Source organism: Balaenoptera borealis, assembly GCF_965194805.1.
Source record: "Balaenoptera borealis genome assembly, chromosome: 8".
In the NCBI taxonomy this organism is placed as follows: Eukaryota; Metazoa; Chordata; class Mammalia; order Artiodactyla; family Balaenopteridae; genus Balaenoptera; species Balaenoptera borealis.
This window is the reverse complement of record NC_138865.1, coordinates 67,368,663-67,383,568: the sequence shown is the minus strand read 5'-3', so window position 1 is coordinate 67,383,568 and position 14,906 is coordinate 67,368,663. Positions and strand designations below refer to the sequence as shown.

Sequence of the window (14,906 nt, the reverse complement as noted above, 5' to 3'; positions counted from 1 at the left end):
AAATATTTCTTCTGTCTGTATATATTTTCTCTACATCACATTTTTCTTTTGATGTTAAGTAAGTTTCAGCTGATGGTTGTCTATTGTGGGTGATATATTGTATAAGCTCTGGATAGTGTAGATTTTAATTTTTCTCTAAAGTATTGAGTTTTGTTCTAGTAGGCAGTTCAGTTAAATCTACTGGCAGATTAGCTTGATCCTATGGAAACTTGGTTGTAGGCTCTGTTAGGACAGGTCTGTTTCAGTTTTGCCTTTAGTTCTGATGTGGTTCTTATTCCTCAAGTATGGCTTTTCTGGAAGTTTAAACAGAAAGCCCGAGGTATTTACCTTTTAACTCCAAATTCTGCCTCTCCAAGGACTAAGCAGCTGTTGAAATCTCTTCACGACTCTTTCAGGTTTCCAGTTACTGCCTCTCCCTGGGCTTCTTGGATTTTCATCTCATACACAGAGGGGAGTTCAGGAGTCACTCCCCCATGTCTCCCTTTTTTCCCCCCTGGGATTTCTGCTTTCAACTTCTACCTCTTTTAGCAGCTCCAAAGTTCATTCCCTGATACTTCTACCCAGTAAGACTACAGCTTTGTACAAGAGCTCTATCCTCTTCTCCAGTACCTACATATGCATTACACAGACTGTATAGTCCCCTCAGGATAAAGATGGATAAATGTGGACCTCATTCAGTGTGATTTCATTCTTTCAAGGATCAGATCCCATCCAGTTTCTCTGTGCTTTTGTTTGCTTGCCAGTGTCTTCAAACAGTGTTTTTAATTTACTTATTTATTTATGGCTGTGTTGGGTCTTCGTTTCTGTGCTAGGGCCTTCTCCAGTTGCGGCAAGTGGGGGCCACTCTTCACCGCAGTGCGCGGGCCCCTCACCATTGCGGCCCCTCCCGCTGCGGAGCACAGGCTCCAGACGCGCAGGCTCAGCAACTGTGGCTCACGGGCCCAGCCGCTCCGCGGCACGCGGGATCCTCCGGGACCAGGGCTTGAACCCGCGTCCCCTGCACTGGCAGGTGGACTCTCAACCACTGCGCCACCAGGGAAGCCCCCAAACAGTGTTTTTAAAGATAGTTTTCCAGAGCTTGTAATTCTTCTCAGCAGGAGCATTAGCCCAGGATAAATTACTCTGTCATTACAGGAAGTCTGTATTTTTTAAATGATTTAAAATTATCATTATTATTATTATTTACCATTTCACTGGTGTTTGTAGCTGAAGGGGAATGCTCATGATTGTTTCAAATTTCTCTTTAAGGGAATCAATACAGTCTTGGTCTTGAGACCTTATCCTTGAGTTTTCCACACACCAAACTCCTGTAATTGTACTGTATGAAATTAATTCATGATTATGAGCATGGTATTCATTCATTAAATATTTAGTAAGATCTATGTTTCGAGACTTTTCTAGCTGCTGAGAACAGATTGTTGAACAAGGCAGATGAGACCTTTTTAAATATTACAAGCTATTGAAGCCTATAATTCAGTGGTGAAAGGAGCACGTAAGAAGAGATACATGGTGAATTGAAGAGGTAGGCAGCAGACAGGTAATGTAGGACTCGTAGAGTTTTATTCTAAGTGTAATGGAAAGCCATGAGTTCATTTACAGGACCCCCTCCCAACCCCTGCCTGTAGCTTTAGACACAGGTCGTCTAGTGCAGCACAGGCAAAAATGCCTGTTCTCCTTTCTCCTTGGAAGGGGCTTAATACGTACTTTCCCGGATGTTGCCTGAGGGTCTGGCTTCTAATCAGCCTGCATCTAGGGCCCGAATGCAGTATTCCTTTTTGGGACATGATGAGTCTTAGCACACCCTCAAGTACTGGGAACCACTAGGAGCAAAGAAGGTGACTTGGACAGTCACAAAGGTTTGAGAGACATTTAGGAGCTTAGGCTGGGCTGATTGATGAGGTTCATCCCCTACACTAGATCTATCTGTCAAGACTGGGCGAGGTGGCTGTTCTATCCAGTGCACAGAAACCAACACAGAGAGTCAAGGAAAATGAAAAAACAGAGGAATATGTTCCAAACAAAAGAACAAGATAAATCTCCAGAAACAGATCTTAATGAAACAGAGGTAAGTGATTTACCTGATAGAGAGTTCAGAGTAAGTCATAAAGATGCTCACTGAGGTTGGGAGAGCAGTGCATGAATGAAGTGAAAATTTCAACAAAGAGATCGAAAATATTAAAAAGTACCAACAGAAATCACAGAGCTGAAGAATGCAATGACTGAACTGAAAAATTCAATAGAGGGATTCAACAGCAGACTAGATCACGCAGAAGAAAGGATTAGTGAACTAGAAGACAGGACAGTGGAATTCATCCAATCAGAGGAGCAATTAAAAAAAAAAAAAGAGTGAATGTAGCTTACGGGCTTTATCAAGAAGACTTCTATATGCATTATAGGGTTCCCAGAAGGAGAAGAGAGAGAGAGAAAGGGGCAGAAAGCTTATTTGAAGAAATAATGGCTGAAAACTTTTCTAACTTGAGGAAAGAAACAGACATCCAGATCTAGGAAGCCTGAGAATATCAAATATGATGAATTTAAAGAAGCTCACACTGAGGCACATTATAATTAAATTGTTAAAAGTTAAACACAAGGAGAGAATCTTAAAAGCAGCAAGAGAAAGCCTATTACCTAAAAGGGAATCTGTATTAAGGTCATCAGATTTTTTAGCAGAAACTTTGCAGGCTAGAAGAGAGTGGGCTGATACATACCAAGTGCTGAAAGAAAAAATAAAGCCAACCAAGAATACTCTACCCAGGAAAGCTGTCCTTCAGAACTGAAGGAGAGATAAAGAGTTTTTCATACAAACAAAAACTAAAGGAATTCATTCGCACTAGACCAGCCTTACAAGAAATATTAAAAGGAGTTATTTGAGCTGAAATGTAAGGATGCTAGTTAGTCACAGTAAAACATATGAAAGTATAAAACTCACTGGTTAAGATAAATACATAGTCAAATTCAGAATACTGTAATGTTGCAAAGTTGGTGGGTAAATCACATAACTCTAGTATGAAGAATAACTAACTAGTTATTCTAGTATTAAAATAACTAACTAAAATAATACGTTAATGGATACACAATGCAAAAAGATGTAAATTGTGACATTAAAAACATAAAATGTGAGAGGGGGAAAGTAAAAATGTAGAGCCTTTGTGTGCATTAGAAATTAAGCTGTTATCAGCTTAAAAGAGACTGTTATAAAAATAAGATATTTAATTTAAGCCTCATGGTAACCACACAAAAAAACCTATAGAATATAAACAAAAGATAAAGAGAAAGGGATCAAAGCATTCCACTACAGAAAATCATTAGATGTCAAAGTAAAAGAGCATGAAAGGAACAAAGGAATTAGAAAATGACCAGAAAACAATTAACAAAAGGGCAATAGTACATTCATACCTTTCAATAAATACTTTAAATATAAATGGACTAAATTCTATAGTCAAAAGATATAGAGTGGCTGCAGCAAGAGAGTGGCAACCGAGGAGCAGAGCACTTCACCATTGAACTGATGGAGGAGAACTTCCAGCAGCTCCAAGCAGAGCATGACAGACAGGCTAAGGAACTGTTCCTATTGAGGAAGACCTTGCAGGAATTGGAGGTGAGAATCAAAACGCAGAAACAGACCCTCAGTGCCCAAGATGAGTCTATTAAAAAGCTTCTTGAGATGTTGCAAAGTAAAGGTTTGCTGTCCAAAAGTCTTGAGGATGACAGTGAATGGACACGTAGGATGGCAGAGGCTGAGTCTCAAGTCAGCCACTTGGAAGTGATTTTAGACCAGAAAGAGAAGGAAAACATACATCTTAGAGAGATGAAGAAGCCAAAGATCAGAGAGAGGAAGTAAGCTGCTGAAGGTCATGAAGTAGGAGCTGGTAGAAGAGCTGATTGACTCTGGGGTGCAAGAGCCTACAGTATGCATGGGTGTGCCCAGTGTTTTCTGATTCCCCCTTTGCACTGACATTCCTTTAACTCAGTTGTTCTTGCCCCTGGAGCTTATGAGAACAATCCAAGAAGTTTAAAAATGCATGCAAGTTCCACCCCCAGATCTGATTAATTCAATTAGAATCACTAGAAAGGAGGCCCAGGTGATTCTACTGTGCAGAGAAGTTTGGCTGAGAACTCCTCTCCTCTCTGCCCTTTATTCCTGGTCAGTTTTGTTTTGTTTTTTTAAAAATAAATTTATTTATTTATTTATTTATTTATTTATTTTTTAAAAAAGGAAACTCATTTCAGCTTTAAAGACACACCTAGACTAAAAATTAAGGGATGGGGAAAATATTACATCAAATGGTAGCCAAAAGAAGGCACGGATAAGTATACTTGTATCGGACAAAGTAGACTCTAAACCAAAGACTGCACCAAGAGATAAAGAAGGTCATTGTGTAATGATGAAGGGGTCAGTTCATCAAGAGGAGCTAGTAACTACTTATGTACCCAAAAGAGGAACACCTAAACATATGAAGCAAACATTAACTGATCTGAAGGGAAAAATATATAGCAATACAAAACTAGTAGGGGACTTTGATACCCTGCTTTGAACAATGGATAGGTCATCCAGACAAAGTCAATAAGGAAATATGGGAATTAAATTACAGTTAGGTCAAGTTAGATCATATGGTCATCTCAATAGAGGCAGAAAAAGCATTTGACAGAATTCAACATCCATTTATGATAAAAACTCTCAACAAATTGGATATAGAAGAAATGTTCCTTAATTATAATAAGTCATGTATCACAAGCTCACATCTAACATCATACTCAGTGATGAAAAGCTGAAAGCTTTCCCTCAAGATCTGGAACAAGACAAGGTTACCTATTTTCACCACTTTTATTCAAAATAGAACTGGAAGTTCCAGCCAGAACAATTATGCAAGAAAAGAGAAATAAAAGACACTAGTATCAGAAAGGAAGAAGTAAAAATGTCTCTATTTGCAGGTGACATGTTATTATATGTAGAAAACCCTAAAGACCACCAAGAAACTGTTAGAACTAATAAACAAATTCATTATAAATTGCAGGATATAAAGTCAGTATACAAAAATCATTTGTGTTTGTATGCACTAAAAATGAACTACCAGAGAAATTAAGAAAAACAATCCCTATTACAATATCAAAAATAATAAAATATTTGGAAATAAATTTAAGCAAGGAGTTAAATAACTGTACACTGAAAACTACATGACATTGATGCAAGATGTCAAAGAAGATACATATAAACAGAAAGATATGCTGTGCTCATAGATTGGAGGAATTAATACTGTTCAAATGTCCATACTACCCAAAGTGATCTGCAGATTCAATGCAGTCCCTATCAGAATTCCAATTGCATTTTTCACAGATGAAGAACAAACCTAAAATGTGTATGGAACCACAGAAGATTCCAAATAGCCAAAAAAACTGTCTTAAGAAAGAACAAAGTTGGAGTCATCATAATTCCTGATTTTAAACTATGTACTAAGCTATAGTAATCAAAACAGCATGGTATTAAAAACAAACGAGCAAACAAACAGTACGGTATTGACATTAGAAACAGATGCATAGATCAGTGGAATGGAATAGGAGAGCCCTGAACTAAACCCATGCATATATGGTCAATTAATTTTTGACAAAGAAGCAAAGTCTATACATGTGGAAAAGATAGTCTTTTCAATATATGGTGTTGGAAAAACTGGGTAGTCACATGTGAAAGGGTAAAACGAGCCCTTATCTTACACCATGCAGAAAAATCAACTCAAAATGGATTAAGGAGTTGTACTTAAGACCTAAAACATAAGGGTTATGCTCTGTTGCATTGGTCTTGGCAATGATTTTTTTTTTTTTTTGGGTTTGACACAAAAGCAAAGCAAACAAAAGTAAAAATAAACAAGTGGGACTACATCAAATTAAAAAGCTTCTGCTTAGCAAAAGAAACCATCAACAGAATGAAAAGCCAACCTGAAGAAAATATTTGTCAACTACCCATCTGTTAAGAGGATAATATCTGAAATACATAAGGAACTCATACAACTCAATAACAACAAACCCCCAAATAACCCAATTAAAAAATGGTCAAAGGATCTGAATTTTTTCCAAAGACATACAAAAATGGCCAACAGGTACATGAAAAGGTACTCAGCATCATTAATCATCAGGGAAATGCAAATCAAGACCATAGTGAGATATCACCTCACACCTATTAGAATGTCTGTCATTCAAAGGACAAAAGATAAAAAATACTGGAGAGGATGTGGGGAAAAGGATCCCTTGTAAGTTTTTGGTGGGAATGTAAACTGGAACAGCCACTATGGAGACAGTATGGCATTCCTCAAGAAATTAAAAATAAAGCCAGTGTATGATCCAGCAATCCCACTTCTGGGTATATGTCCAATGGAAGTTTAAACATTATTCTGAAGACATATCTGTACTTCCACATTCATTGCAGCAGCATTTGCAACAGCCGAGGTATGGAAACAACCTAAGTATCTGTCAACAGACGAATGGATCAAGAAAACGTGGTGTATATATATGTGCGCGTGTGCACACGCTCGCACACACACACAGAGGAATATTATTCAGCTTTTAAAAAGGAATACTTGTCATTTGTGACAACGTGAATGAGCCTGGAGGACATTATGCTAAGTGAAATAAGCCAGCCAGAACCACAAATACTGCATGTTATCACTTATATGTGGAATCTTAAAAAAAGTTTAGGAAACAGACAGTAGAAAAGTGGTTGCCAGGGTTGGGGGAAATAGAAATGGGTAAAAGGGTAGATTTTCACTTATAAGATAAATAAGTTCTGAGCATCTGTGTATAACGTGACTGTGGTTGATAGCACTGTGTTGTAGAATTGAAATTTTCTAAAGAGTAGAATTTAAATGTTCCCTCACCCACCAAAACGGTAAATTCATGAGGTTGATGGAGGTGTTAATTGACTTAATGGGGGAAGACTTTCACAATGTATACATATATTAAATCATCATGTTTTATACTTTAAATATCTTATTTGTTAATTATACCTCAGTATAGCTGAAAAAAATTTATTTCAAAGACTACAACAGAAAAACCCTTAAGGCCTCACTGAGAGATCTACTAAAAAATATATTTCAGTAGGAAAAAGTGAGTTCAAAAGGAAGGCATAGGATCCAAAATAATGGTGAGCACAAACTGATGAAATTCTAGCATATTTGCTCTTTAATGGCTAAGAATTCATCTGATGGCTTTCTATAGCTGAGTAACAGAGATAGTGTAATAGAGTATAAGAAATATTTTTAAAAATTCTATTTTTCAACAAATTAAAATTGTTTAAATTTGCATATCCAAATGCAGAGGAACTTCAAAAATCTTGCAGTTTTGCTCACAATTTGCCAGTTTTTTGTTTTGTTTTTACACACTGATAGTTTTATATTATTTGAATAAATATTAACTCTAGTATTTTCTCTAATAGAATAAGGTCCTTGTAGTTGAATGTAGAACTATGTTTCATATTGCAGTTCACTTAATAATCACTTCATTTATTTAATATCTGTATTTAGAACGGTGCCTGGCATATAGTAAATGCTGTGCAAGTGTGTTTGCTGTTATTCCCATCCTCTTCCTTCACGTAGCTCATGATTTAAATGATTACATCTGTGGGGAAGGTTGTCAGATTTTCAGGTCTTCCAAATATCAGTCTCATGTTTTAACTGCCAGCTAGATTTTGGTCTAATTGCCCTGCTTTCATTCCTAAATGAAAGTCTGTAGAACAGTAGTCTTTATTTTTCTCACCTTCCAAAGTCAAGGGACAAAGTCCTTCTAATAATGGTATTACAGAACTCCCAAGTTTGAAATCCTCATACTATCTTTTACTTCTGGCTTCTATATTCAGTTAGTCCTCATGGTGCATCAAGTCTTCCTCTTTTATTACCTCTAACCATCCAACTATTGCTGTTTCAGTTCAGGATCTTAGTACTGCCTAGGTTATTGTAATAGCTTTCTAACTATATCACTTCACCTTTCTAATCATTATTGACTGTGGGATAAAGTTTAAATTCTTTGGTCTGACATTTGGACCTTCTTTTATTTCGTACTGTATCAGTTAGGATTGCACTTACTTATACGTAACAAGGTGTCTGGTGGTTGGTAGGGGATTCCTGACATTGATTCAGCTGCTTAAGGTTGCCAGGTCGTTTATTCTCTTGGCCTTTCCTTCATGGTTACATGGTGTTAAGGTGACTGCCCTACCTATATTCATGCTTAGATTCAGACAGAAGGTGAAGGGGAAAAAGTAAAAGGAGGCATGCCAGCTACGTCAACCTTTTTTTAAGGAGTGGTCCTGAAAGTACCACCCAGCAACTTTCACTTAAATCTCATTTGCTTAAACTGGTTCACATGGCTATCCATCTGTGGGGAAGTAGAGTTTTTTTGGGGGAGTACATTGGTATACCCTGCCATTTGGACTTTTGTATCAAGGAAGAAGGGGGAAATGCATACTGGGTATGTAGCTGCAGTTTTGTTACAAGTATCCGGGTCTTAGTTGCAGCGTGCAGGCTTCTCTCTAGTTGTGGCGTGCGGGTTTTCTCTCTCTAGTTGTGGCGCACGGGCTCCAGGGCGCGTGGGCTCTGTAGTTTGCAGCACACGGGCTCTCGTGTTGAGGCGTGGGAGCTCGGTAGTTGTGGCGTGTGGGCTTAGTTGCCCCGCGGCATGTGGGATCTTAGTTCCCTGACCGGGGATTGAACCAGCGTCCCCTGCATTGCAAGGCAGATTCTTTACCACTGGACCACCAGGGAAGTCCCTATCCATCTGTATTTTTAATCCTTTCCTAAGTGGTATAACTTCTCAAATACTTCACTCAGACCAATAAATTATTGAACATATCTTGTATCTTTCTACTCTTCAGAACAGTTCCACTCTTCCAGAACGTTCTTCCTCTTCCATCCATCAAAATCCAATTCATGCTTCAAGAACAGTTTTAAATATGACCTCCTCTAATAAAGCTCATCAGTTAATCCCAGCTTGAAATGTTATTTTTCCCTTCCAGATTCCAGTAAGCAATTGTCAGAGTAATCTGTTGAGAAATCATGTCGCTTTGTGGAATCTCTTCTTCTGTTGTCTGTAACTGATTTTGTTTGTTCTGTTAGTGTTATATATTTATATTGTGGTTCCTCAGTTAGTGTATAAGCTTCAATTTTATTGTCGTTGTCCACAGGAAGTTTATAATTTTGATATCTCTCACTGTGCTTTGTATATAGTAGTATAGGCATACCTCATTTTACTGTGCTTCCCCGATACTGGTTTTTTACAGTTGAAGGTTTGTGGCACCCCTGTGTTAAGCAAGTCTATCAGTGCCAATTTCCCAAGAACATTTGCTCACTTCATGTCTCTTTGTCACATTTTTGATACTTCTTGCAATATTTTAAACTTCTTCATTATTATTTGTTATGGTGATCTATGATCAGTGATCTTTGGTAATACTATTGTTAAAAGATTACAAATCGCTGAAGGCTCAGATGATGGTTAGCAATAAAGTATTTTTTAATTAAGGTATGTACAATTTTTTTTTAGACATAATGCTATTGCATACTCAGTATACTACAGTATAGTGTAAATATAACTTTTATAGGTACTGGGAGACCAATAAATTTGTGTGACTTTATTGCACTGGTCTGGAACAAAACCCTCAGTATCTGTCTGAGAAATGACTGTACATGATAGTTATTCAGTTAATGGATTTGACAGTCATTGTTGTCAGTGAAGACTTCTTTATATATGAAGGATAACTTATGAATATCACGTTCATTTGTAACTTTGGTTTCTCTTACAGGCAAATGTTCTGAAAAAAGACTGTGCATGGGAATGGCATGCCTTACAATGACAGAAATGGAAGGAACATCCTCATCTCCTGTACATCAGAATGGTGATATTCCTGGAAATGCTAATTCTGTGAAGCAAATAGATCCAGTCCTACAGGTCTATCTTTATCATTCCCTTGGAAAAGCCGAGGGGGATTATCTGACGTTTCCAACTGGGGAGTATGTTGCAGAAGAGATTTGTGTTGCTGCTTCTAAAGCTTGTGGTAAGTGTTAAAAAGCAGCGTTTTTCTTCTTATTAATATATCCGTGCTTTAATTATGCTACTCTTAACACAAGGTACATGTATAATATATTTTTTACGCTTCTGTGACTGACAAGTGTTTTCATATGCATATAAAATGAGAATATCACTAAAGTAGAATTTAAGGTAAATTCTGTGTTGAGCTAGTGGTATAGACTGAATGTTTGTGTTCCCCAAAATTCGTGTTGAAACCTACTTCTCTAATATGATGAGTTTGGAAGTGGGGCTTTCGAGAGATGAATCAGTTATGAGGGTGGATTCCTCATCAGTGGGACTGGTACCTTTGTTAAAGAGACCACTGAGAGTTCCGTTGCTCCTTCTGCCATGTGTGGACATAGGAAGAAAATGAATAAGATAAACCATCTATGAACCAGGAATTGGGTCCTTATTAGGCACCACATCTGCCAGCACCTTGATTTTGTACTTCCAAACCTACAGAAATGTGAGAAATACATTTCTGTTTTTTATAAGCCACCTTGTCTGTGGTATTTTTGTTATAGTATCCTGAATGAACTAAAACAAAAATTGGTACTGAGAAGTGGAGGGGTGCTGTAATAAATTCCTAAAAATGTTGAAGTGGCTTTGGAACTGGGTAATGGGTAATGGAAGAGTTTTGAGGTGCATGCTAGAAAAAGCCTACATTGTTGTGAACAGGAGATTCTGGTGTGGACTCAAAAGGAAAGGAGGAGAGGTGTACAGAAAAACCTCAATCTTCTTAGAGAACACCTATGTAATCCTGTGCAGAATATTGGTAGAATTGTGTACTGTAAAGACCATTCTGATAAGATCTCGGGTGGAAATGAGGACTGTGTTATTGGAAACTGAAAGAAAAGTGATCCTTCTTGTAAAGTGTCAAAGAACTTGGCTGAGTTATGTTCATGTTTTAGTGCTTTGTAGAATGTAGAACTTGTGAGCAATGAAATTGGATATTTACTTGAAGTAATTTCTAAGCAAAGGTTTGAAGGTGTGGCTTGAGCCCTCCTAACTGCTTGTAGTTGTAAAAAGTTAATAAACAGAAACCTCAGTAAAATGGAATCAGTAGACCAGAAGGGGGAGTTCTCACGCCCTGCAAGGATACCAGGGCCTAAGAGGAAGAAGAAAGACTCCTCTTCTTTCCTGGCAGGGACTCAAACAATGAAAAGCCTTGGGCTCCTTGTTTACTGTAGCCCTCCCCTCTAGGAGAGTGTTCTCCTTCCCTTGTCTTGGGTGAGCTTCCATGTGGCTCACCATGATTGCAGACTCCAGATTGCAGTTCTCTGCCGATCCCAAATAAATCCATCTTTTCTGGAAAAATACCTGGCAGCCTGTTTGTTTTAGGTCAACATAGTATAATTAGAGAGAAATAACTTAAAGGCATAATTATAAATGTTAAGCAAAAAGGAAGCAGGACTTAAAAATTTGGAAAATTCCCCACCTATCCAAAAGATGAGAAAGCCTGTTCAGAAGAGAACACTAAGGGTGTGGCCAAGCAACCATTTGTTAAGATTAGTGTGGATAAGCCATCTCAACAGGAACCAGATGCTGCTGCCTAAAACAATGGAAGAATGACCCTGAAGACAGTTCAGAAATCACCAGGGCTACTGTCTTAGCACAGGGCCTGGAGGCAGAATGATTTCAAAGGAGGAGATGCCAGTGTTTGGAGACCTTGAGCTTGCTGCTTGGTGCTACCTCACCTTGAGGGCTCTGCTGGTGCACTGCTGGTGCTGAGCTCCTTGTCTGCCCCAGGTGTGGTTCTGGCAGCCCCTGGTGCAGCAGCTGCCTCTCAGCAGGGTGCAGGCAACAAACTGGTGGAATAAGCCATCTCCACTAGTGGAGAAGGCACAGGCCCAGGGGGCATGTTTGACTCCACCTAGATTTCAAAGAACAGGAGCCACCCAAATTCACTAGGGCAGGGCTGCCAGGAGCCTTAGGTGCCCACCCTCTGCCCAGCAAAGCTGAAGGGGCAGGAATGCTGCCCAAGTGTGTCCTGTAGGTAGGACCTCTGCTTCAGTGGGCCTGGAGGGCAGAGTATCAAGTTAGAGGATTATTCATGGACCTTAAGGTCCAATGGAATTTGCCCTGTTGGGTTTTAGACTTGCTTGAGACTTGTCACACCTTTCTTGTAAATATCTGTCCTGTGCCTGTTCTGCCATTGTATTTTGGAAGCACATAACTTGTTTAATTTCACAGGTTTACAGCTGGAGAACCTCAGGATGAATTGTACCTTGAGTCTCATCCAAATCTGCTTTAAATGATATTTAGATGAGACTTTGAACTCAGACTTTGAGTTGATGTTGGAATGTGTTAACACTTTTGGGGCTGTTGGGAATAGAATGAACATATTTTGAATGTGAGAAGGATATTATTTTGGGGGTCCAGGAACAGAATGCTATAGACTGAATGTATCTCTTCTCCCTCAAATTCATGTGTTGAAACCTAATTTCCCAGTGTGATTGTGTTTGGCGGTGGGGTGATCAGGTCATAAGGTTAAGTATCACCTTATCTCAGTTGCTTTTCTACCCATATGTGGCTCAGTTATAGAACTTGTCTCTTTGGATTATGGATATTCGTGTCTCTTTTTTCAAGATACAGTCAGTTATGTTATAATGTGAAATAGGTGTTCCTAAAATGCACTATGCTCTGCAGAATTGTGCAATAAAAACCATAGGGCTTAGAGGAAAAATGAGATTAGTGACATAACATTCTAAACTTCGTGACATTAAAAAACACAATAAAAACAGCACATGTTAAATGGTAACAAAATATATAAAATCTGCAATATATTTGGCACTTTACGTTAAAAAAGTCTTGAAGCTTGCTTGTGGAAGTGGGCGCTGGAAAGGTTGCATCTTGTGAGTTAGTGTGAGGCTGTAGAAGGAAAGTATCTGAGATCACATGAGAAGTTGTAATACCACATATAGATGGCTGTGGCTCATAACATACACGGTAAACTGAGGTAGCCAGTAGGTGTTTTGTTCCATGTATGTTCTCAGTTTGGATGCCAGGCTGAAGGAGTACCCCCTATATGAGACGTGATGTTCTCCTGGTAAAAGGCAAAAAAAACATGAGGGCTGCTGGAAATGAAATACCTCCCTACTGCCTCTGCTTGGAACTAACACACTCTCACTTCTGCTCAGATTCCATTGAGCAAACCAAGTGATATGGCCAAGCCAGTGTTAGTTAGATGGGGTGGTCCTCTCAGGGACTGGGAAGAGAAGGGTGAGTATTTGTGAGCAGTAATGTAGTCTGCTACACTTTTCCCTCTCGGCCACAAATAATTTCTTTCTTCAGTATTGAGAATAAATTTCCTCCTTCCCCAGTGAGGATACCCAAAGGTGTCATTGAATCAGGCTTAAAATCCAGGCTCTCCCTATATTCTCTCAATCATGTCCAGATGTTATTCTGCTTGATTCAGAGAATCTGTGAACTGAAAAGACAATTATTCTGATATCATATCTACAGCCTTGACAAGTTATATTTCAAAGATATGAGATAGTTTTCCCTAGCATAGAGACAGCAAGGTTTAGACAAAATAGCTATGTAGAGTTATCTTTTGGAATCCTCCCACCTCTCTCTGAGCCCTGTGCCAGTTACTCTTCCATGACTGAGCTACTCACGTATCTAGTATCCTCATATTCCTTTCCATTCCCCTCCCCAAATGCCCTTTATTGTATCTAGCTGCAACTCAGAACTTATGTTGATGACCCTTCGTTAAGTATGGTTTTGATGATAAAATAATTTGCAATAAGTTATAAATGACAAATAGTTTTAATATTGAGATATTTGTATTTAATGAAGAATCTTGATCTGTAGTACCCTCTAATTGTAAAAAATGTTTAGGGGAAATGTATTCCTTTTAAATGACCTTTATTCTTTTCTCAATCCCCAAAGAGTAGAATGTGGAGTTAATGTTATAGCTGTACCCCATTCACCTCTTTCAGCTAGCTAAAATTTATTGACACTGTGTTAAGTGCTTTATGTGTGTTACTCAATTCTTACAACAGCACTAGGGTGTGTAGATGTTGTAGTGTAAGCACCTGACAATTAGCTTTTTAAAAAAATTTTTACTTTATATTGGAACATACTTGATTAACAATGTTGTGTTAGTTTCAGGTGTACAGCAAAGTGATTCAGTTATACATGTATCTATTCTTTTTCAAATTCTTTTCCCATTTAGGTTATTACAGAATACTGAGCAGAGTTCCCTGTGCTATACAGTAGGTCCTTATTGGTTATCTATTTTATTTATTTTTAAAAATTTATTTTTATTTTTGGCTGTGTTGGGTCTTCGTTGCTGCACGCAGGCTTTCTCTAGTTGCGACGAGCGGGGGCTACTCTTCGTCGAGGTGTGCGGGCTTCTCATTGCGGTAGCTTCTCTTGTTGCGGAGCATGGGCTCTAGGCACGTGGGCTTCCATAGTTGTGGCTCGTGGGCTTCCGTAGTTGTGGCTCGTGGGCTCTAGAGCACAGGCTCAGTAGCTGTGGTGCACAGGCTTAGTTGCTCTGTGGCATGTGGGATCTTCCCAGACCAGGGCTCGAACCCGTGTCCGCTGCATTGGCAGCCGGATTCTTAATCACTGCACCACCAGGGAAGCCTGGTTATCTATTTTAAATATAACAGTGTGTACATGTCAATCGCAAACTCCCAATCTATCTGTCTCCCCCGTCCTTCCCCGCCAGTAACCATAAGTTCTCTAAGTCTGTGGGTCTGTTTCTGTTTTGTAAATAAGTTCATTTGTATCATTTTTTTTTAGATTCTGCATATAAGTGATATCATATGATACTTGGCTTCCTCTGTCTGACTTACTTCCCTTAGTATGATAATCTCCAGGTCCTCCATGTTGCCACAAATGGCATTATT

General features: G+C 38.7%; 1 protein-coding gene across 12 annotated transcripts in view; it reads left to right on the top strand.

Moving 5' to 3' along the window:
* JAK2 (Janus kinase 2) overlaps positions 1–14,906 on the top strand; it is a 248,006-nt gene that overhangs the window by 143,654 nt on the left and 89,446 nt on the right. For all 12 annotated transcript variants that reach the window (XM_082404344.1, XM_082404352.1, XM_082404354.1 and 9 more), the window contains one exon: positions 9,779–10,030. In XM_082404344.1, coding sequence (XP_082260470.1) covers positions 9,805–10,030 — 226 coding nt within the window. In that variant the 5' untranslated portion in view covers positions 9,779–9,804. The remainder of the gene's footprint in view (positions 1–9,778; positions 10,031–14,906) is intronic.